This window comes from Centruroides sculpturatus, unplaced genomic scaffold, assembly GCF_000671375.1.
Source record: "Centruroides sculpturatus isolate CEXI.00-Female unplaced genomic scaffold, Cexi_2.0 scaffold1382, whole genome shotgun sequence".
Taxonomy (NCBI): domain Eukaryota; kingdom Metazoa; phylum Arthropoda; class Arachnida; order Scorpiones; family Buthidae; genus Centruroides; species Centruroides sculpturatus.
This window is the reverse complement of record NW_019385591.1, coordinates 92,942-119,367: the sequence shown is the minus strand read 5'-3', so window position 1 is coordinate 119,367 and position 26,426 is coordinate 92,942. Positions and strand designations below refer to the sequence as shown.

At 28.5% G+C, this 26,426-nt stretch overlaps 1 protein-coding gene across 1 annotated transcript in view; it reads right to left on the bottom strand.

Annotated features, from left to right (window-relative positions):
• LOC111640397 overlaps positions 1–11,830 on the bottom strand; it is a 39,182-nt gene extending 27,352 nt beyond the window's left edge. Inside the window, exons 1-2 of the mRNA XM_023386406.1 lie at positions 11,713–11,830; positions 2,284–2,413 (exon numbers count right to left, since the gene is read on the bottom strand). Coding sequence (XP_023242174.1) covers positions 2,284–2,413; positions 11,713–11,761 — 179 coding nt within the window. The 5' untranslated portion in view covers positions 11,762–11,830. The remainder of the gene's footprint in view (positions 1–2,283; positions 2,414–11,712) is intronic.
• Positions 11,831–26,426: the final 14,596 nt, after the last annotated feature.

The window sequence follows — 26,426 nt, the reverse complement described above, 5'->3', positions numbered from 1 at the left end:
AACGCTATTAGACAAGTATGTGTTACATTAGATATAACTCACGGTGTCAGATTGCTGAATGACAGGCATTAATGACATCAAGTTACTACTATTGGATTCTAATCGGATCGGATTAGTAGATTTCATGGATGGATTGTTCTGGTTATGTCGGGATCTTCACTGTGCCATCTTTATTACGAGCCTAAATTAATTCATGAAGATCATGGAAAGGCTTAAAGAAAATTACGTTCCCCTTAAACACACTAACATCCATAAGTACAGAAAACAACCCAAATTTCTTTGCATTTCTCGACGTTTGAAGGTCTCGAGTCCAAAAATGTAAAAAATCTTGGGGGGTCAATTTCCGACCGATCGCCATACTTTTGCTCTGTTATATATAAAAGAGCTTGGAAAGTAATTTTATATATAAATACTTGAGATATCAACAGATTTTATTTTGTAAGTGGTTCATTTGGAGATTATATATATATATATAATTGGTATTTTAAGAAGTTCATTTGCTTAAATTCATTTAGAATTTCAGAACCAAACATTTAAAAAGCATCAAAGAATAAAATACTCGTAAATCTTTGATCTTCCCAAATGTTTATGAAATTTTTAGTATATATTACGTATTGAATATTTTATAAAATATTAAGTGAAAGTATTTTTGTTTTTATATTTCAGAATTGAACAATTTTATAGTCTTCCTTAATTATATTTTTTATATTACGAGTTTGTAACTTCCTACACCTATGTAATCTAGACGAGCAACATATTTTGAATTTAATATATAAATATAAATCCAAAAATATTAATATAAAATACATTGGCCTCACTTCTCATTGCTGACATGAAATATTTGAAAGGAAACAGACACCTTAAAGAAAAACGAAATGATTCATTCGAAAACGGATGCCGAATGATATGCGAATATGTTACCAGAAAAATCCAAAATCTCGAAACAGATATTTGTCTGAGTGAGTCGTCAAAGTTTTTATCTACGTTCACAATATGAGATCAAATATTCTTAGCATTATAATAAAAATATAAAAATAAGAGGAGAAAACGTAGCTTATACAACATATTTTTGTGTGAATATGAAGAGGTTATGATAAATCGGTAAATGTTTTTCAAATGTCCTTAGAACCGTTCACAGGAAGCTCACCTTTGCTATATCTCGGAGGAAAGATAGCAAAATTTGCAAGAGAAGTCGTATGTGAGGATTCCCCATGAGATTTCATCACGAACCCGAATCGTCTGAAGTAGCATGGTGTGGTCGACAGTCTGTTTTTGTACAAAAGAGTTGTTCAGGATGGGGAGAGGTAGTGAATGGCGCATATGGATGGAGTGCAAGGACTCCGTTTAAAATTAAAATCTATTTTATTTGAAATAAAGGATAGCTTACGAACAAAAGTCCTCCTCTGAAAATGATTACATGAGATCAGTCCGAATTATCGTCCGTAGTAGTCTTCGACTCCGATTCCAAGCGTCAGCTGGCGTCTCTCGCTGCTCTTTGGCCCCCGGGAAAGCCTTGCTAGGCGAATCTCTGGAGATTGGCACAGTTCGCTTCGAGGATACAGACTAGCACAGTCAAGCAGAGACATGACAACGTCTCGTTCCAACGAAGAGATCGAGGGAAACTTGCGGCCCAAGACGGACAGGAATCTCCTGACATGTCAGGGACAAAAAAATCTCGTTTCGATGTGACACGAGTTCAAACACTCTGGTTGTCTCGGTCCCTTCTTCTCATTTCCCGATTAGTTCTTGTTCTGTTGCAAGGGCTTATTTGGGACCAAATTCGGGAACGCGGAGATGGGCGACATCTCCGTTTCTTTTAAAGTCGAATTCTAATTTCAACCCGAGATGTTCATTGAACTACGGGGACCCGTAATTCATTGTATTCTGTCTGTAATAGTTTCCAGCTGCCCTCGAGTGACAAGCTGTTTAAAATAAAACTTCCTTCTGTTTTTTTTTNAATACAGTATATTTAAAAAATAATAACATCAAAAATTTAGTTTCCAAATCAGAAAATCAAATAACTTAAAAATAAACCTACGTATATACTATATTTATCTCGTTTCCAAAAATGAGAAAATACCATCATGAAATAAATAAAACCAGAATAAAAATGAAGAGTAAATAATAAAATAGTTTATTCTTTAAAAATATAATTTATAAATGATATTTTAACTTTAGAATTGTTTATAATATTCTAAGTAATTTACATTCATTTCGTTATTTTCTATAAATTACTACAAGTGTCTGTATCTTCCATTTTAGTTAGACTTAAATAATACTAACTGACAGACATTTGTCAGCTCCTCTTTGGTGGTTGCAAATGCCAATTTTTCGCTTTTCGTCACTTCTTGCAAAGAAGCCATACACTTCTGGAAATTCTCCAAGGAACAATTAAAGCTTTTCCCATTGAATTCTGAAAAAAAACATTAAAAATACTTTTTACAATATGTGCATGTACTGAATTTTTCTTATCCAGTTTAAATCCGACAGTCTTTTTAAATAATATAAATAGTAATCTATATAGAAACATATTAAAGATAATATTGCATGTTATTAGACCTAATAGAGGAATTAAAATATATTTAACTCTATAAAATAAAGAAAAACCCAAATGCAAGTACATAAATACATTTAATGAACAACTAAGGTAAGAAGGGTGGCCCAAAAATTAGTTAACCGAGATTATTTGGAGAAACTGAATGTGAGTCAGTTGCTTTTAATAAATCGTTATAATTAGTAGAAAATTTAAATATAACAATAATTAAATTAGTTAAAAATCCAAAGATATGAAGGTTTATAAGAAAGCAAAACAATGAACGTGTATATGTCTAAACGTAAAAAAAAACTTCTATCCAATATTGATGATAGTGTTTTGTGGACGTTAACTATTTTTCACTCCACTGTATTAAATGTAGTACCTGTCTGAAAAAGAATAAAGTTCGTATCAGCAAAAGTCGAATCCGGATTTGATCTGGGTTCGATTTTTGCTGATAAAATTGTGCGATAAAATATTGCTGATAAAAAATTGTGAATAGACTGGTGTCAGTAGACATGTAATCTGTTGACACTAGTCTATTCATCTCTGTATCAGAAAATAAAATCATTGGATTTATTTATATTTTTGCTTTTATTTTGATCATTTACTAAATTGTGAAACCTATCTCAGAATATATACGGGTTTTGCAAAAAAGAAAATTAAATATATTAACAAATGTTATTATTTATATCTGATATTTTATTAATGTTGTAGAAGATTTTTTTATTCTTAAAATTAAAAAGAAAAATCTACTCTTTCAATATCTTTACAAATACTTTTTATATTGTATTTTCTTATATAATATTAACAGATTTATTTCTAGTCACTATTCCTTGATTCTTCTAATAGTTTATATTACTTACGTTATTTATAAACTTCAGGACTATAGTTCAGTAACAACTTGTCTAAAACGGAACCTGAATAAAAAGGTTACTTGCCTAAAACGGAAAATCACTTCGGAACAGAGTGATTTTCTGTGTTAAAAAGCCTGTTCAGAACGGAAACCTGCCAAACAGGATAAAATATTCGGTACCGTGCGATTACGATTTATACAGGTTTTACTGTATATCCATTATTTAAATCTTGAATAGCATTTCGGCGATTATAATTCAAAAATACCGTAATAATCATATTATGTAACAATTCTTAAATAACATTTATTAGTATTGGTTAAAATCAAAATTATTATTTAGATTAGTGTCCAGTAAATTCTTTTACCGACATTTCCTTATTTAGATAGCAATTTGAACGTTTCAAATGATTTTTAGTCTATTTTAATTTTTATTATTTAATAGTTTAGTAACATACTGTGAGGTTTGGTTGCTTTANCCATAAAAATAATCAAAAAAGTCAAAGAATAATAAGCAGAGTAATGTACTGTACTTAACATTACAATCTCAATTATACTTAAGTTTATGTATTAAAAATCTTCAACAAAGTGAAAATTTTCCATTTAAAAAACGAACTAAAATTTTTCTAATTAAAATTATCAATGTAATTTGTGTTCAAGCAATCGGGTTATAGATTCCCGCTTTGTTGAAAGATTTTTAATAAATAAACTCAAGTATAATTGAGATTGTAATATCCTATTAATTATAATTAAAAAATAGCTAAAAGAAACATTAGAATATAATGTGCTATTTATTATACTATATTAAGGAGAAATTTTCATTTATATAATGATGTAATATACTCAAAAGTTTCTTTTTAATAGAGTTTTTACTTAATAATATAAGTTAAATACGATCTTTTCTCGATTAAACCCACGGATTCAAATAAACCCCGAGAATAAAGGTGCTATTAAAAATAAACTCCGGGTTGAAAAGCAAAAGAAGCATGTTGAATCACTGCATTATATAAAATAATGTCATTTAGAATGACGGGTAAAATATTAAATTAAAATTCCATCTTTTCAAATTGTCTAGAATCAGACAACACTTTTGGAAATGAAATTATAAATATTCTCGAATATCGAGTTTGAAAAAGTTGCGATAGAATTCATAAGTCGAGAGCTTATTTAACCGAAGGGAAATTAGAAAAACTACTTATTTCGATAACGAATGATAATCTAACATTCGAGTAGAAGACGGATTAACTATTATTTTAAATATTGTAGCTGTAACTCGTAAATACAGTCAATAAATGGTTTTTCGAGTAAGCTAGTTACGAAAATGTACATAAAAGTAATTAAGGTATATCAATTTTTACCCACTCGTCACTTATTGCAAAGTAATAAACGCCGACTTTGGAAAGTTTCCGGGATTTTAAATAAACCCCAGGGGATACGTAAGTTTTAAAAGAAAGACTTGAAAGAAAGTAAACCCTCGAAGTTTATTGAAGGAAATACGATATATCAGTAAATAAAAAGTCATCTTTAATCCTTATTTTAATAATACTTCTTAAAATGCAACATCCGCCGAAGCCATTATTTATGATAAATTTTTTAAACCATTGCTTTTTCCTCAAACATCATCTTCAAATAGTACTTCATACCAAGTAGAATAATAATTAAAAAAATTGTGTGATAAAACAAAGAATAAAATAAAAAGGATATCAAAAAATAGTGTAAACAACTACATAAACAATTTAAATTGTTAACATAAATTTAGATAAACATGAACACAATTTATAAGTTATATTGTATGAAACGCTCATGTGAAATGATATTATTGACAGTCAAAAAGTCTTATTGATAGCAACATCTAGCTTTACAAAATGTTTTCGCATCTGGAATAGTACATGTTTTGACGTTTGAGTACTTGATTGTTTGCAAAATATTTGTTTTTGTGTAGAATGGAACTAAAAGTAGATATAAGCGACATTATAATTTTGTGGGAAATTTGAGATTCGTTAAAGAAGGTGAAGCGGTTTATAATACTGGTCACGTAACATTATGTAAAATAATGGCTGAAAATGTAAATAAAATTACAATTGTTGGAGATGTTTAAAAACAAGCGAATTATATATGAAACTTTACAAAATTTCAGTGAAATTGTTAAAAGATGTGCGTGAAAGACAGCAAAATGTTTCTATAAAGCTAGCAAAGCGAAAAATGTAAACGAATTGTCGAAGTTTTAATATTTATTTATTTCTTGTATGTAAGGTCATTGTTATTCTCTGGAAAGGGAAACAAAGTAATTTGGTTCAGATAAATGGAAATAATATAAAAATTTGAAACTTATGCACTGTGATATTATAATCGAAAAGTGAAAAGTTGATGAGATTTCGATTTTGTTTTTAATGATACTACGTTTATTCGTGGTTCAAATAGGAAAGTAGCGCGACGTTATCTCACTTGCTATGGTTTCCAAGATGGCCACTGCATGTCAACTACTTTGTTTAGTAATCGAATATGTTAACCTAATTTTTATCCCAAATGATAAAATCTGTTACTTAAGTTTTATATTAAATTCTTAAATTGGATAAGTTTAACGTTTTATAACAGTACCGCTCATCGTCTTACAAGAAGAAATATCGTTATTTATTAATACGCTCGCTGCCAATAGATGTAATTTTGCGTCATGTAAAGTTTACGTAATGCAAATTCGCATCATAAGACCTTCATATAATACGATTTTGGATGCAAGTTACAAATGAATAAGTAAAGATTTTCTTCACAAAGCAGTGTACTAACACACATCTATGTATGTAATAATCTAAAGTGTAAACAAGGAACATGAAAACAATATAATATTCATGTTATTGATTTGTATATAATCGATGCTTTGTTTGAATTCAGTTTATATTTATAAATAATTTACATAATGATTTACCATATAAAAAATAATCTAGATTGACTACATTTATATATACTGCATATATATATATGTATATTATTACATAACTACCTAATTAATATAATATTACTATGAAAAAAAATAAAAATATTCTCTATAGTTTATTGAAATAATCATTATATGCGAGACTAAAGAATTACAGACAAGCAGAAATTTTACAAGAACATTAATAGTAATTTAATACGTAGTAGAAAAATTGTATTTAACGTTTATGGCGAATTAACCGATTTACATCCAAACAAACCAATGAATTGTTGATTTAACTGCAGAGTTTACTGGCATTAAGATCGTTAATTTGAAATTATAGACAAAATTATAGACAAGTACGTACTTAAATAACTTTATCCAGAGCTTTGCCTTGAAATAGAGTCTCCCGGTTAACATAGTCAAACCGATTATATTTCAGGACACTTAATGGAAATAGTACTAATAAATCGGTAGATTTCTCAACAATTTACAACGCGGCACAGCCGAATGAACGAAAATTTTGGCATATTGTTGGCATTGTCGTTGCTTAAAACATTAGAAATATGAATGCTATGGGCCTATGTCCATTAATCAACTCCTACTTCCGTCTCTGCTTGTAAGAGATCATTCATTTCAATGAATTTGATGTTTGGGCTACAATTTGAAAAAGTTACAGACCTGTAAATTCTCACTGTCTGTCTGTCCTTCCTTAATCTCGAGAACGGAGTTAGATAGTTAAACAAGATCAGATATGAAAAGACACAACAAGGGCAGGAGGTTCCGATTAACAATATACGAACTTCCGAAACAAACCGGAAGTCACCTTATCTAAATTCAAAAATTTGCTCCCGAAAAGTTACATAGATGGCCGGTACGACTCTAATGTTAAAGGAAAAGTATAATGTACAGAGACAAGCCAATACTAATTTGAGGTGGAGAACATTGCAGCCCAACAATAAGTAATCACTCGTTGAAATTTAAATTCATGTAGGAGATCATGTATGTAAATATCGCACATATTTTTTATTTTATTATTTGATTTTAGAAGTCTGACAAGCCCTTCTATGATTCATAGTTACCGCCAAATCTGTCATTTCAATTCAAAAGATTGACATTTCCTGTACGTCTGCTATCTCGCGGACAAATTTCCAATATTGCTAGTAGAATTGTAAGACAATTGTTTCGGTCACAATCAATATGTAGCAGTTTCTAATATTTGTTTTGAAAAAACTTATATGTTGTCGCACCAGACGAAAGTCAACAAATGCTCATAAACAAGTCTTGTCATAAAAAAAATTAATGTTTTGAAGAGCCTACGTTTGAATCTCATAATATATTCGTTACTTCGTCGACTTACAATTCCAAACTAATTTTTCTTTTCATACAAGTACTGTTTCTAATTCATATTTTATATTCATTTAGGCCTATTAAATCTGTCTTGTCACACGATGTCGCGTTGATTAGCAAATACTCTTAATTAAAATATTATTCTATTTCGATAGTTTCAAGGACTTTTCTCATTCATAAGATTCCATTTGTGTGCTAACAAATATTGTAAAGCACTATATAACGTATTTAAGGAAAATGAATTGCTAAACTTCTCATTTATCTTTTTATCCAACATGATTTCTTGTGTTATCAATGGATATGCTGTATTAATTGATTGCACATTATAGCTATAATTCCATTACAGCTTATTCATTATATTTTTTGGGACAATGGTGAGTGCTTCGGCTAATAATTTCATATGATGATTTCTGAAGTTTAGAAAATCTTCGATTTACACTATCCCTTATAGAGAAATAGCAATTATTTACTGTCTTTTCTACTTATAAGATGTGATAATAATTTAACAAGATTAATTTTGAAAAATATAACATTTTGAAAGAAGTAACAGATGAAATTCTAATGCAGAATCAAAATAAGTAACTATTATCTCGAGCTCTTTGTATTTTATCACTGAAACAAATAATTTATTAATAAGGTTGAAAATGACTGTTAACTAATTAAGATACGGTAATAATTAGTTAAGAAAGAATTATTTTAAGATATTTTTTGTTGTATTTTTTCATGGTAAATAGATAAACAAATAACGTAGTTAGAATTGTCATTCAGTAGTGGAAACTAATGAGATGATTACATTAAATGGTTTATTTCGTACTGATGGCCGTCGTTCTTATATGTAAACATTATTTTCATTTCTTTCTTCAATACATATAATCATATTTATTTTATTTTAGTTGTCTATTATAGATAATAGACATAATAATGTCGATCTGTAGTAGAAGGTTTTATAGAAAAAGTTATCAGCCAAAGTAATCGTGAAATATTACAATGTTCCGAATCTAATCCGAAACAGAATTTTTCACTGTAGTAAATAAATTTAAACAATTTATTTATTGTTAAGAATATTCAGAAACCAAGAATATTTTTAAGGTTGAAAGAAGACTTTGATAATAAAGTTTAAAAAATGGCTTAAGACCAATCCACATGTGTTATAAAATGAGAACGATAATAATTATGTTCAGCAGACTTAACAGTCCGAAGCGGTTGAGTATTTTTCTGCTAAACGCTATCTACAGAAGTACTACTTTAAGTTACCAAGAAATAAAAACGAATAAGCGCAGAATATAGATTTAAGTAGGAATTTAATTTACTTCGAATGTTGTTAACTAGTTACAGTAAGTAAAACCGTTTCATCAAACAATGCGCCCTTTACTCTGTTCAAGTAGAACTGTTGATTCCTGTAAACGAAGCCAATGAGCATAAATAACTAATTTAGACTAATAAGCCAAATCATTACTTTAAACACTAACTACTTATTAAAATTAATTTCATTATAAAGATAAGTCAAATATATCTGCTCCGACTTAAACCAATCACAAATAATAACTGGAAATATGTAAATAAGCTGTATAATAATCATTGGTAAAAAGAAAAAAAAAGCTAAATTAAAGTGTCATTTAAGTATATAGATCTANGAATTCATAGTGAAGTTATGAATAAAAAAATTTTAATTTTAAAATAAATTTTTAATAAATTGTTTAAGGATGATGATGAAATCAACTTTTTATTATTACTGTATTATTTTTTTTACTCTTTTTTCCCCTGTGAGAAGGCCTTTACTCCATACTCCTCGTGGGTTCGACCAAACTCACAACGGGCAGCCGGATGGTTTAGGGAAAAGAAGACTCAAGATATATGGGACAGACTATCCCATGAAAGTTTCCTGAGATTTTTCGATCCTGGATTTGATCATGGATCTCCAAGAGTAGTAGACTGATGACTTAATTGCCTTGGCTATTCGACTATTATCTTTATATTTATCTTCTTCATTGTGTCTATTAAACGCATCTCTGATAATACAGTACTGTGTACTGTAGATATAAGTCAAGTACATCTTATATATCACAAATATGTAAAATTTTATAACATATATTTGCAATGGAATTATTATAAAAATTCTTTACATTCAAATTTTTAAATAATGTTTACATATTTATAATTTACATACAGAATTGCAGAAAGAGAGCAATATAAAGCAATAATTTTCTAATATTTTAATACAAAAAGCATGTTTGTTTTATCCAAAACATGTTAAATTAAATATATATATATATTACAAGTTTAAGCTCAAGTAATTTGTAATTTATGTTTGTAACTAGAATAGAGAGAAGAGCTATTTCTTAGCTGTTCTAGTTACAAACATATAAATATATGAATAATTACGATATACAAGAAGTCGACTTAAAATATCTATCCAGGGGCAAAAGAGATTTTTTCAGCATTGTACGAGTATATATTCATGTAGTACATGCTTGTTCCAATGCTAATATAACCGAAGGGAATCAATTTAAGAAGATTTAGCCTAAAATATAAATAATCTCTGACTAAAAAAGATTATGACAACATTGCAGATACTGATACAAAAAGTGAGCTTTACTTTGCTAGAGAACATGTTCCAAACGATCGCCTTCAGGGATGTTAGGGATAATTCTGTAGAATTCCATCTATGTAAATTTAAAACCTTCGGAATGTCGAACGAGAAATAAAAAAATCGCATCCGCGATAGCAAATCAAAGAAACGATTTTTTTTTGTTTTGGAACGTCGAAATAGAACGGCTTGAATTTAGAAGATTGAAATCGAACAATTGGAGAGTTACGCAGTAGGTTTTGTAGAGTTATGTGGGATGGACATTGGCACTAAAGGATATTGAACAGGGATGGGAAGTCGGCTGAAAAATACACGACTCCCAATTCCTTAGTCGGTATTTATTTTTAAATCGACTCCGACTCCCGACTCCTATAAAACAAATTCGACTCCTCGCCTCCGACTCTCCATCCCTAACGTTCTGAACGATTGTGGAACTATTCGAAATATAACGGTAGTAGTGGCTTTGTATGTGTTCCTCGAAATTACCGTGTTTTCTTGTTTTATGAGTTATTGTGGTGAACCTGTATGGAACTAAATGAACATTTATCTTATATTGTCGTCACACCCGTGGCAGAATTCGTTTTATTTTCGTCCGTCCAGAGCAATATAAAGACGTAGACGGTTGACCATAACATTGATGGTACGTTGCATTGCTGATGGCACCGTTTCACAAGCCTGTTGTATTCGTCTCTCCGGTTCGCCAATATCCGGTTTGCTGAATACTCATTATACACCGATGCTTTTAAGTGATCCCCACAAGAAAAAATACAAAGGAATCGAGTCTGGTAACCCGGTGACTATAAAACAGGGCCGTGTTATCATATCCAATTGTTGCGAAACCGCTCTGACAGCCACAGATGCATGTTTGTCCAGGAACGAGGTGGCACGCCATCGTGCTGGTATCAAACTTGCCGTAGCTGCGCCAATGACAAGTCATCAGTCCATAATCGTCTTTAAGATGTTTAAATATTGGTTACTATCCAGGCTTACGTCATTGAATACAGGATACAGAAGTTGGTCACTAAAAAATACACAGCAGACAGGATAAAACTTACTTTTCACGATTATTCCGTGTCCATTCCGGTGTGCTACATTTTCTGCTGATTGTAGATAGCAGAGGAATGAATGCGTCATAACATCAGTTGTATGTGCATCACTGTAGTCATTTCCTTTTACTGTTTCTCCCTGGGCACTAAGACGATCTTTTCGGCTAGTCCGTTATGGATTCGGCCAGACCAACAATGGAGCGGCTGGCTAACGAGGGTCGGGGCCAGATATATCCGGACAGACTGCACCTAAAAATTCCTGAGGTTTTTGGATTGTCCGGATTTGATCCCGGATCAGTAGTTTANTGTTTCAATGCAAACGAGATATTTGAATCGAATTTAAAGTACTAATTTTTTGACAAATTAATGAATAAAAGTGTATTAATAAATTTATATTTAGGTTTTAAAGGAAGATATTATGATTAAACTTACCATAAGACAAGCAAAGTAACATAAACAAAGTCTTGAGAGATGATTGCATGAAAGGACCCTCGGGAGACCCGGTTGTATACGTCGTGTCTCCTACAGCTCCAATCACTAAGTGTAGCCGCACTTCTCATCCACCAACTGATCAATAGGAAAGGTTCATTCTGTTGCACGCGGGCGGAGCACTCATATCCTTACACAGATCAAAGGTTAATAGTTTACTAAATGACGATAAACTTATACCATGACCTTTCATATAACTCACATTACTCATCACGTTTATTTTTATTTTATGTTCTTTATCCATAAAAGAAAAGCATTTGATGGAAGGATTACGTAGGATTACGTAAGATAAAATTAATGAAAATTTCTTATATAATATTTTATTACTTATACATAAAAAAAATTGAATAAGATTATTGTTACGTAAGTTTAAATTATTTTAAATAAAGTGTAATATGCTCGATTTATAAGCTATAATTGGAAAGAGTAAGAAATTTATTTCTTGTTTTTAACTTGATTTATTATATACAAAATAAAAATATAATTAAATATTCTGAATTTACCATTCCATTAAGAGACTTTCTAGTAAATTTATTTAAATAATTAAATTGAAATAAAAATAAAATAAATAAAAGAAAATAAAGGTTTAGAAAGAAAAAAGGAGAATTGATTAGAAGCTTGTATATTCTTAAATTATTTACATTACTAGTTTTATATATTATAGTGTTATTACGTAATTGTAGTTATATCAATATTTAATCTTAAAAGAAATGCATTAACAATATAAAGTGAGCTAAAGATAGAAGTAGTATATTAAATTTTAGATCTAAGAGTTCTTAAAGTAAATAAATGAATTACTCTAGGAAAAAAAAGTATAATATAACATAAGTAAATTTAACATAATAAAAAATTAAATTTGTATCATAACAATTATTTGCAATTTAATAAAATATTAAATTAAGCTAACTGTTTCATTACATTTGAAACTTTTATACATAGAAGAAATTTTCATCTAATTATTATGTTAAAATATACTCTTATGAAATATAAAAACAAAGAAACTTTGAACTTTTTTCTATTGAAATTTACTTACTAGTAAAGGAAATTTGAGAAGTTTTAACACATCTTAGCATATTCTGTCAATGTTTATTGAATAAAGCATTTTTCTTGCCGACGTTTTCTGTCCTGTGTAATGTCAAATATTATCATTGACAGATTTTTCACAAGTAGAAACAACTTATCATCATTCTCTCATAATATATAACATTTACTTTAGTAAAACTTTTCGTCATAATAAATAATTTTCCAGTTGATAAATTTTTATTACGTCAAAACTTTTCAGTCAGATTGTCACTATTCTATTTTTAGATCAGAAAAAATGGAAAAAATTCATTTAAAATTTTATTTAAGAAAATATAGAAATCTATTTGCTATTATAATATATAATAATTTGCAATAAATAATAATAATAAATTCTGAATTTTAAATAGAATTAATTTGTGATTTGTAATACAATCTACAATTAAAATATTCAATTAATTTAATTATTCTTCTCAAAAGTAATTAAAAGGTATGATTAATAAGAAAAGCTTACTTATATCCTTGAAAGTCGTCATTTAGATTTAAAAGCTCATAAATTTGTTATAAATACGATCATTTTATATTATTTATTTCGATATTAATAAAAACAATCATCTTATAATGAATGGTTTAAAGTTTATGCTAGACGACCGAATGGCCGATGTTAAGACGTCAGCCTACCACTCTGAGAAACCCGGGATTGAATTCGGGCGTTAACTCTAGAAATTTTTCAAAAGATATTGTTGGAGCCCTGGCTGAATCCATAACTGGCATGGAAGAAAAGCCATTGAAAACCAAAAAGAAAAAAAAGATACTTTATTAAGAAATTAAGTTAATGTATAACTAGATTGTTGAGAATAGAAGCAATGAATGTAAACTATTCTTCCAGCTAATATAACCGATTACTGTTTTCCTATGTTTTGTTGAAGATTATGTATTCTATGTTTCTGTCAATAGCTGTAATGCTAATTTACTAAAAGATACAATGGGCGGTGTTACATATACAGTATATAGCCTACGTAAAATCCGGAATTTTGTTTGTTTTGTAAAATGGGCAAAATTTTGTGTAATTTGACAATATTCCTTCCAAATTCACAAAGTTGTCAATTGTGCCAAACGACAACAGAATCACATTGTTGTAAATTTATGAACTTAGTATTTTAAAGAGTTTTCATTTTACTATTGTTTTAAATTTCTAATTTCGCTATAAGTACTTACTTTTTATTATTANGTTATTTATTGGTTTAAATGTATATGATAACTGTATTATACAAGTATAAATAATAAGTTATTTAATTAATTTATTGGATATGAAACAATAAAGAAAACTTATGTTTAATTATTAGCAAAATGTTAAAGCAGTCAGTTAAAGTTTACAAATGTAATGAGTATATTAATTTTCTCTCACAATCCTTCGAAAATTTAATAATATGAATAGGTATGCTGCCAATTAATTTGTGACGAGTTTCAACTGTTATTGACTTTCACGCATTCATAAATGTTTTCTATAGGGTTTAGATCTAGACGTAGTGCTAGCCAATAGCAATCCATTCTAACCTACCTCCTATTTTAATTAACTAAATATAAATAAATATATAAAAAACAACCTTATCACTGGGGTATTTAAATGTTATTACTAAAAGTTTTTTGGCTCTATTTATGAGTCCTCATCAGGTAAATTGTGCTCGAATTCGGAACATAGCATTGAACATTCCTTTGCAAATTCAAAATGGAATTAACAAGAATATAAATAACGAATTTTTTAACATTGAAATCCTAAATTAGTATAGTAAAAATAAACTCTCAAAAAATGAATACAATAACCTAATTAATTAATATTTAAGATTGACAACTGTCCAATACTGTTGTACATATTACAAGGTGTTTTTACTCGTCTCAAGTCATTTTTTTTAATAGCGTATTTCCATGCCGTTGGAAATCGCTCTATGTCCCTGGTGTTAACGCATTCATTTCTAAGTTTGTGCTTAAAAAATCTTAATTTTTTCTTTATTCATGGCTTTAGAGAGCGAGTGTACTTCATTAATAATTTTAGATTCCTCCCAAAGTAGCGAAGTTCCTTGTACGTTTGCGATTGCTGCCAAGGCCGTGTTTTCTTTCCCTTTCTTTACATCATATTGGTGTTCTTTAATTCTTAAATTCCTCTTTGTTACTTCAACATACGCTGTTTTTAGGTTAAGCTCTTTATTAAGTATTGGGATCCTGTATACTCCTGCTTTAGTTTCTTCTGGAAATGGATCCTTGTCGTTTCGTTCTATATGATATAAATTAGCAGCTCTTTTATACAATTTGCGAGTTATTTTGTTTGGAAAGCTCCTCTATTAAATGCCTGGTCTCATTTTGGTATGCGAACTGTCTACAAACAATCTCATTTGTTTTCATTTTAATGGTACTGATCTTGTTATAATGATAAACCAGACTCGTAAACTATTTGTTAAAATATCCCAGTTCCTTAGTTATCCTTCTAATTCTTTCTAATTCTGCCTCCTTGTCCACCATACTTATGTTGTACACGCGGACTCTTTTAATTAAAGCCCTGAATGCGGATGCCGTTTTTTAAAAGATATGTTGGGGCATTCATTTTTTCCACAATTGGTCTGAATAGTTTCCCATCCTTGTGTATTTTTGCGAAGGCAAACAACCTGAGATTTCCTGGGCATGTTGGTTTACATTTCTTAAGGAATGTCCAATGTTTGGCCAATGAGGAGTTTTGTAATTTTCTGACTATGTATAATGTTGACGATAAAATGTTTTCATCAACTTTTATACATCGGGTATCTTCAATATACTTCTCTAATGCTTCTAAATATGTGGACCTTTTTTGTAACTACCAAGTGTTTGCTTTCATCAACTATAGTAAGTATTAGCTTGTAACCACCTTTAGTTATTTTTATGTTATTCTTTACAATATTTTTCTTTCTACAGTTCTGTACTCGCAGTACAGTTTTCCATCTAAAATAATTTTTATTTGTCTCGTCTAGGCCCTGTAGTTCTCTTTCCATTTCAGGGATGAACAAATTACATAAGTTGTTTCATTCTGGAATGAAATTTGTGTCTTTCTGTGTGGAAAAAGGAAATGACATCCAGATGCTGCCTGGATTGCAGAGCTTGGTTTTGCTGTTGATACGACTTCCCTAATGATTGAACTAAATGTCAAATAGCAGTGCAAGGGCCTTTTCATGCATGAAATGTACAGCTTGACGAAGGCTTTTATGAGAAAGTTGCAGTTTCTCTCAATTCAAGTAAATGACAACATTCACGACCATTTGCCAACACTGAATGAAGCCGCACCTTCTGCGGACCACTACCACAGATACTCATCCATGTTCTTCATGGGAAATTTACAAGGCAATTTCAAAACTTTAAAACTGTTAAGAATGAAATGCACATGATTTCTTCCCCATTCACATGCAATGTGGAGAATGCATCCAGTGATGTCCAGCTTGAGCTTATTGATATGCGGTATGATGCACTTCTGATAAAGCACTTCAGTCCGTCTTACTGCTCGAATTTTTACTCTTCTCTTAAGAGGAGAATTTTCATCATATGAGGAGTCAGAAGATTCTAATCCTCTTTGGATCCACCTATATATGTGAATAGACTTTCTTAGTGCTGAGGTTCAACAAATCCAAACACAGATCTTTTATCATTGATGTGCCCCTCTTAGCAGTGCTTTGCGTATTCACTTCAGACCTTCAGCCAGATTTCGGTGCACTTGTTAAAGCCCAAAACAGACTTGATTTTTCTTACTGAATGAGAAAAGTGAACGGAAAGACATCTAGAGGATTTATTGCTTTTTTGTATTAAGTTAATTAATTGCTTACCTTTACAAAACAACTATTTAGTATTTCTTAGTTATGTATTGAAAAAATGAAACACTGATATAATTATTTATAACTTATACAATTGTGGAATAAGTCAAAAATACATCTATATTGTAATAGAATATCTTTAGTCTTCTGATTATAAGTAGCATAATCAAAATTATATAATTTTCTGCTCTTTAAAGTTGGAGGAAATTAATATTGAATATAGTTATGTTCATGATATTGTTGGTTCGGCCCTCTAACACAGCTCAGGTTTCTGATGCGCCCGTTTAGAAAAAATAATTGCCCACCCCTACTTTAGAAACTTGTGTAGGTCCATTTTCTGATGATATAAGTATTTATCTCCAATAGTTTCTCTAATTAGTAATAATACCGCCTCCATTTAGCATGTATAATCTTTTGAATTCATTAGCCCATTAACAACTTGTAAAACATGCTTTTCAAACTTAACCCAAATCATCACTTCACTCGTTTTTAAGTCATTGTGGTACATCTCTAAGGTCATTCCAATAGTTGTGAATTCCATTTAGGCCTCCTACATTCTACTTTTTCTATCAGAAAATATGATTATATCCTAATTATTCCAGTTTTTATTCTGATGTCAGGCAAAATCAAAGCGAGCAGCGATGTAGTGGTGCTTTCAAGCAGATTGTTCCATTATTCTTGTATATTCTACATTTGGTAATGATTTAACAACTCAATAAGTGATCCAATGAGAACCAGGAATTTCTTTAGCAGTTTGTACTTTGTTTATTTTTGATCATGGTTGTCAAATTTTTCAAAAGCTAATGTATTTAGCATATGGCGATAGACGTAAAAACGTCTGATACTCTTCTTTTTTCCACAATTTTCATTGTTTTTTAAAAATCTGTTGACAATATTAGATATCTTCTTATTTTCAATGCAATTCATCTGTTTGATAAATGTCCATAATCATTTAAATCATTGATTTGTCAGTTTTAATAAACCATCAGTGCTTTGCATTTTCCCATACTTTCAATAGATATCTATTTAACTTAATAAATTAAAACCAAATAAAAATTATAAATATAATATATAATATATAAATATATAAATAATAACTAAAAAAATTAAAACTAAAAGAAAAGAAACCTGATTTAAAACTGTCAATAAAATTGTCAAAAACTTCATAAATAAACTGAACGCATCTTTTATACAAAGGTAACTATTGATAGTAAAAAGGTTAATCAAATAAAAGCTGTTAGAAAAACTTTTAATTTAAAAACTCAATTACTTGAAAAGAATGTAAAACTGTGTAAATTTTTAATCAAATTTTGCATTTTTTACTGACTGTATCTTTTTGCAAGTAATTGTACACATTTAATGTTTTTCAATATGATCTTGTGTATGAATGTTTAAGAAAAATCAATTGAAAAAAATGATCATCTGAAACGAAGAAATTACTAACTGGCTGCCAAAAATGTATTGTTTTTATGTGATTTTCATTTATTACTTTTCAGAATATAAAATACCAGAAATAAAAGTTATTAATGTTTATTGCTTTATTAATATGACATAATATTCAGAAATCGTTGATAAAGCTGTATAATGACTACAGTAATTGTTTTATTGAAGACCAGTTTTTTTTTTCTTTTAATTTAGAATAATTTAAACCATTTTCACAGCCTAGAAACTTCCGAGAAATAATGTAGAATTTTAAACTCTAATCACTGGAATATTATTGAAAAAGTCAAAAGCCACTTTATATAAATTATTATATTATAAATAATTTAATTAAAAGCATATAGTTTGTCCCAGAATTCTCAGAAGATATCTCGTCAGTTAATAGACTTTTGAGCCATCTTGTAATTGTCTATGAAATACTTCTTATAACTTGTAACTGGCATTGTAAAATCATAGAATCATAATTTATATAGCAAGTGTACACGAAGAAATGTCCTGGATAATAAACCCAAAAATTTTATATTTTATTTTGAGACTTAACAAATCTGTAAATTGGATATAAAATTTAAAAATCAATTTATTTAATTATGTAAAATCACGTTATCATTAAGAATTCTTTATAAACTAGAAAATTTTGTTGTTTCTTTCGTATATAAAAGATTTTATTCTGTTAAATATAAAATGCAAGTTTTAAAATTACAAAACCAATATTTTCGTTTTAAGACAAAGACATTACATTATAAGCTTAGAACAACATTAAACATTGTTTGCTTTTTAAATGCTTTTAAACTAACAAAAATATTAAACTGTAACTTTTGTGAATCTATTTTCGATATTTATTGTTGTTCCTTTTTTTGTCAGAAAATATTTTATATAAATGGAAATTTTTCCAAAATATACAAATATTCTATTTTTTCTCCAGAGTATAATTTATGATTTTTCAAGCATTTTAACTTTTGATTTGTTGCTATTACATTTTTCTTACAAACACAGTTTATTTTTTTTATTACAAACATTTACACATTCAACAGAATGCATATTCAATATTTACGTAAATTATAATCATGTATTTGAATCTATTTCTCGGATTTGCTTATAAAATATTACTTAATTAATCAAGTTAATNTAATAATATCAAATAATTTGTTATAATTATAAACGAATATATAATTTACTTAATTTTATTTATTATTAACATGGTAAAACTTATATAAAGCAGAACATGAATACAAAGGAAATCTTTCCTGAAAGGAAAAAAATTTGGAACAAATTTTTCCTTTCAGGAAGAGATTTTCTATGCTAAATTTTAATATAATCCGGAAAACCTGTCTAACACGGAAACGGTTTTTGAATACGAAAAACTTAATTTAATTTGAATAAAGCAGAAAATTAAGTTTTTACTTATGAACAAATATATAAAATCGCTTCAGATGTAACAGTCATCAAAAACATAACAAACTGTATTCCCAAAACTATTTCAAACCTTTCAGAGAAATGAAGATCACGGGGGTAGAGTTCAGAATCAAATACTTTTAAAAATTGAAAAATTTGAAGATTCGAATGAGTTTCTGAAAGCAGTTTTCGAGGACAAGTAACGAACAGAATTTGTTGAAAACAACGAGAATAAGATAATACAGTGCTGCCAATTTGCCTTAAAAGACTAGGGTATAGTTAGTAACAAGCTAATACTGGGTGTTCGAGAACAAGTTGTTTAGAATTATTGGTAATTATATTATTGGTATTTATATTTTAAAAATAATTAAATTCACTTAGCATTCAAAACTTGCGAATTTTGAAAAAAACAAATTTGCTGATTAAATACGGACAACCGTTTAACTGAAGTAAAACGGATTTTCCCCTTGCTATGGATGTCTGCCTAGTTCAGTTCAGCCACATTCCGCTACAGTTCGCCTTTATTATCAAAATGGGTTCGAAATGGGGTGGTTCCATAATACCCGCAGTGTTCCATAATACCACCTTATCTTCTATTGAATTTTTTAATGTAATGACAATTAAATCTATAAAAAATAAAGTAAATTAAAGTTAAAATTTATTTAGAATGTCATTTAATTTCTAAATTTTCAGTATATATGATTAAATCATAATTATTTAATAAATGCCAAAAATTTAAATTTTTGTTATGTCAATAAATATGGTATCAATATTGTTACGAGTTAAATAGCGTTAATAATTATAAGAGAATATTACAACCGAACAATATTTCTAATGTGAAATGAGTCGAATTTAATGATTATTACATTGATTGCTTATCAGTCACTGGTCCAATTGCAAATGTCTTCTAAAGTTATATCTAATAAGATCTGATAGTATATAATAATTTACAGTTGATGTTGAGTTTAAACCAAAATCATTAAACTTACTAAGCGATTAACCTTAATGTATCGAGTCTGATTAAAGTTTCAGATAAGTTACATTTCTAATTAGGTAAAGACAAAACGTTATTCATAAATATCTACCATTTTGAATTCTCTAGAATTTATTTTATTCTGCATTAAATTGAAACATTTTATAGTTGAATACATCCATTTTACAGTTGAATTATCTTTAAATCAAATGAAATCTGTTAGAGTTTTTAAATAATGCTTGAGAAAATTCTACTTTGATAATCTGATATGATGAAAGCAAAGAATTATTCAAAGAAAACTATTTGTAAATGGAGAGAATTTAATTTTCTCGAATTTGTTTAAAAAGCGTTTAGGATTAACATTTAAAGAAGAATATAAAGAATTTATAATTGATAATTAAAACAAAATCTTTATGAGAATTAATAGCAATATATGTATAAGTGTTATTGAAATTAAACTTGTGTATTATATTGTATAGCCTATATAAATATAAAGCATATTATTAATTATATATATTTTTTCTTTGTATGTTATATGAATTCCTTGTTGTACGAGTCAGTTAGATTTTACAAATACGTGAGCCGTTCACAGCCCGTCACACGTATTTGTAAAATATAAGTGACTCGTACAACATGGAATTCATATAACACGGAATTATCAACAGTGTTATAGGAGAGTCGACTGTACTATTAAAAGTCTGAGATTGTTTGGATGGTTGTAACTAAATACAGAAAAAATGGAGCAAAATACTACATTTTTAAGAATCCTATATTTTAAATGCGGGTAGAAACAAAACTAGTTTCATTAAACATTAAAATCGAGTGACGGATAGTCGTGTTTTCTATTGACAACGTCACTTTAACTTAATTACTGTCTTATAACAACGCTTAAATCGCCGACGGGTTAATTTCGGTGCAATAATGAAATTATCTTGTATTCTCTATAACTATTGGATTTCTGAAATTGTTATTTTCCGAAGTTAATGATCGAAACAAACAAATATGTTAACCTATTTGAAAGTATTAGGCGACCCAACGGGTCATGAGTAGAGAAGTCTACATAAATATAAATTTCGTTATAACTTAAATAAATAATGTGAGCTCTAATTATTTAATATTTATTATATATAATAGCTGATATCTATCCTCTATACACTTCTTAATTAATATAAAGTTACTTTGCGTATTCTTCACAATAGGCTCTCATCTCGAACCTTGTCTCACTCCATGAAAGGCTCTCCATTGCACGGTCTAACCCGTGGAGAGGCCTTTTTGGCGTGAGACAAGGTTCGAATCTGAAATGATTCGAGATTTATTACGAGGGAAAATCTATAAAACAAGGTATGCGGAGGCGTTACACATCTATAAAACAAGGTATGCGGAGGCGTTACACATCTATAAAACGCTACTATTACCTATTATTGTATCTTTTATTATTTATAAATTTTAAGTAGTACACTCTAAAATTTACTGTTAACGAAATTACAATTTTTGACTTGAAATTTTTCTAATAAATTCTTTTCTTTCAAATTTTGTACTGTAATTTGTACAATTTAAAAAGGACGTAAGCTACTAGTAATTGTAATTTTAGAAAATTAAGAGCCCTACTCGCGATAAACATTTGAATTCGTCGCAGACTATTCAGATAAATAATGCAAAGATTTGTTTAGGAGTCTACTTCAGATTTTAACCTATCCTTTAAGTTTTTCATTTAATCGAAGTTCTCTTAATAATGCTTATGTTGTAAGTAAAAGATTTCAAATAAACTTGTCAAAAGTTTGCTAAAATTAACTAAAGGGGTAATTGTAAAATGAAAGTATTTAAAACATTGTATCAAGCAGCTTTTGTACTATATAAATTATGAAAGACTATATTGTAACAATAAGAAAGAATATGTAATAATAAACAATAGACAAAAGTAAAAGTTATAAATAATAACATCACAAGTACATTGTTTTCTTATTCTTATCATGAAAGCTGAGACTTTTAAATAATATTTTGAGAAATTCTTAAGCTTAAAATTTTCATTATCGAATTGCAAAACCTGTATATTATTATGTAATTAGCTTTAACAGAATTTATAAATCAAGAGAGAGAGAGAAAAAAAAAAGTGAAAAGATCCCGGAAGAGGTGGATGACCTTTAAATCCAGAACAGGCGAAATCGCCTAATCCTTCAATGATCCAAGAAGTTTTAAACATTTGTTAATGAATAAAATTTTTAATTGATTTATTTCGAAAACAAGCACTAAACTTTAGTTGAAATATTTTTCAAAGCCTATACAAAGATAATGTTATTAGTAATAGATTAAAACAATATCAATCAATTAAATTATTCACTAAGATTGTTATGATGGAGAAAAATTCGTATTGTAAACATAAATAAATCAAGATATTAGGATATATAAATAAAACACAGCGTAATACAAATAATGAAATTTCTAAAATTGTTATTCTCCGAAATTAATGATTGAAACAAACAAATATGTTATCCTATTTAAAAAGTAAATTTGATAATAAACTAAATTGGTTGTTTTCTTACATACTGTAGCTCTTAGAAAATTTAAAACACAACATATAATAGATTAGAATATAGATTCAGCTTACTTCGAAAAGAATAAAGGTATATTTAGAATTGTAAAAATATAAATTAATATATAGTTTGAGTAGGAACAAACGACATAAAACATCCTGTAGTATTTCTAGAACAAGAAGAGAATCTTCTCCTTCACTGTTAACAACGAAAAATAATTTGAACCTTGTTAATTATTTTGTATCGATTAAAAAATTCTGAACTGTTGTTTAAAAAATAATTAGCATAAATATTCTAAAGCATTATCTTTCAAACCGGAATCCGCGGTTTTAGAGGTATGTAAAACGTTCCTAAGGAATCTAATAGAATGCGTATTTTCCCCTAAAATATACTGATGGATTTACAACACATTCCCTCATAACCGTTCTAAAGAATTAAAAAAATAAAATAAACAAAATCATATTTTATTTTTATAAACAGAACCATGCAAATAAGAGCATTCTCTTATTTGCATGATATATGTGAAAATAGCTTGTTTTCGCGTTTTTGAAACACTTTTCCTGCTTCGTTTTTAAAATTAAATGTAAATATCATCGAATAGTTACTTATACAGTAACAGTTCAATGATGTTTTTATGCTACCATTATAAAAAAAAACAAAATAAAATATTGCTTCTGATACTATAAAACATTTTTAAATGATGGTCTTTTTACGTACAGTACTTTGATGAATATATTCCGATTTTGCCCTGTCTATAATAGCAAGCTCTTATATATGTAGAAATTGTATATAACAAATTATACAGATTTATCGAATGATCAGTAAATACTGTATATTTATCAGCAACATTACTTTTACTTCTTCCCGAAATATATTAGGAGGCCTAGATGAAAAATGTGAAAACTCTTGCTCCAAAATTTCTGAATGCTCTCCAATGTGACATTCAATAAGTTATAAAAATAAACAAGTGCACTATTGCCACAATAAAGTTATTTTCGATCAAAGCTTCGTACGATAATTCTTCCGTTCGTTTTCTCTTAATCATATTGTATAATATATATTTCAACAAATACTGTAGTATTTGCCCTGTTGCCGTACACCCAGAGGTAGATGATGTGCCATAAGATTAAAGAAAGGCTCCTATAAATCTTCTTTAGAGTAAAGTTCTTTTATGCGGACCCACTGCTATAAAAATGCTGCAGACACTCTACTCATTTAAAAAGACGGCTTTATTATCCGGTGTTCTGTTAACAGGAGTTCCATTACGTTGTCCCTGATATAGGGTATGAGGATTGCGTAACATTTTGTGTGCCCTTTACAAAAATAATATTTTCTTTGTAACGTAATTTTTTTTGTATTTTTCTAATAAAAAATTACACAATTTTAGTAGAATTTATTCTGGAAAATTGTTGTAAATACATATTCTCTGTTTCTTCACCATCAAAATACTTTTTAACAGACAAAAAAAAATTGTGCGCCCTAGGCTATAGTTTACCCAGCCTGATTATAGGGAGGAAACACAAAGAAAAATTGGGAACATAAAAGCGTGCTCACCGATAAATTTTATCATGATATAAATATATTTTAAAGAAAAAATTTTGAAATATTTTAATTTGAAGTTTGAGAGACAAACCTGTTTATTGTTTTGTAATGTCATTTTACTTTCCTGGCTCTGTTATACATAACAGTGGGGAAAGTACGACAATAGATAAAAAAATTACCTCCGAAGATTTTTATACTTTTGTACTCGGGGGTCTTTGAAACGTCAAAAAATGCAAAAAAATTCGGGGTTTTTTCTGTATGTACGGATGTTAGTGTGTGGGGAAGCACGATTTTGTTTATCCTTATTGAAGAGTAATAACTCTTGTGCTTTTTGTCAAAAATTTCTGAAATTTCGCAGGGAGGCTTATGTATTAGGAGATTGACGCTATTATATTTTAGTGGTTAAAGGTTGAGCGGTGAGAAGATAAAGGGGGGGCTGTGTCAAATCTCTAATATGGTAGAACTTAATGATAATTTTACTCGTTATTAGCATTTACATTTTTTAAAAATAAAACCCACCCTTACCCTCAAAATTAAACTTTGCGCTATTTTGTAATAATTAAAAATATAAAGTGTTTTTTTATAAAATATCCTAACAGATGACGCCACACGCAGTTTCAAATGCCGGAAAACTTAAGCAACTCGTTATATAAGATTTTCTTTTTTATTAAATAAAGCAGTATACAGTTAAAATAAGTATACAAATTGTTTTCTTAGATCACTTTCGAATTATTATTATCTTTAAAATCAGTTATTCTTTCATTGCGCAATAAACAACTTACGAAGTTTCTCGATATCATGAACAAAAACCGAATACATCGGTCATTATTCATAACTAATTTATTCTATTTTCTTCATTGTACCAAGAAGGTTTGTTCAACAGATTCATTATTTGGATTTATTAGTATTGAATTAGATATTCGATGTCATCCAAGATATTACAAAAACTGGCTGTATTTTTACAATTACAAATTACCGGTTTGGATCAGCTTCAGTTAAGCGTTTGACATGATAGAATGACGATCAATACTATAAAATTACTTCAAACCGATTTAATTGTATTGAAAATAATCTTAAAAGTTCCTATCTCGGTTAACTGATATTTGGGCCACCCTTACAGCATATTATCTTAATTAAATTGTAAAAATCCATTATCTATCTAAATAAAATAATTTCGAATCCGTTTAATATTCATTAATTTTATTATTAAAATTTTAATTTTTTTCTAAAAATACAATATAACTAAATGGCCATACTTATTAATTTACCATACAGCAGACTTATTTTATATAAATTTTATTTATTAAATCGGAATATTACAAAAGATGATTAATTTAACATCATATTGAAAATATTTTATAATATTTTAAACCCCGATTTATTGATAATATATAAATAAATCCATATTTAATTAAATATTCTCGATATTTAATTAAAATATTGAAAATTGAATAATAAATACTTTTTAGATTCAATTCATTTGATTTATTATTAAATTCGTTAATTGATTTAATTAAACATTGCTAATTTACCGAACATAATTAAAAAGAAAACGAATAAACGAATACTGAATTATTATTTTCTAAAAATATAATTAGCCTATAAGCCTGTAAGTAAAAAAGATTATATTTTATTAAAATTTTAAATGAATTCTACTGTGTTTTGTAATAACGATATTGTAAACGTAATTAATATCTAGGTTAATCCTTATAAGTCAAATATATCTGCTCCGACTTAAACCAATCACAAATAATAACTGGAAATATGTAAATAAGCTGTATAATAATCATTGGTAAAAAGAAAAAAAAAGCTAAATTAAAGTGTCATTTAAGTATATAGATCTATATAAATATTTAATAGAATTTTTATGCTTATTACCAATTCTAACTATGTAAATTTTAATACAATCCTTTATCAAAATGAACTTGT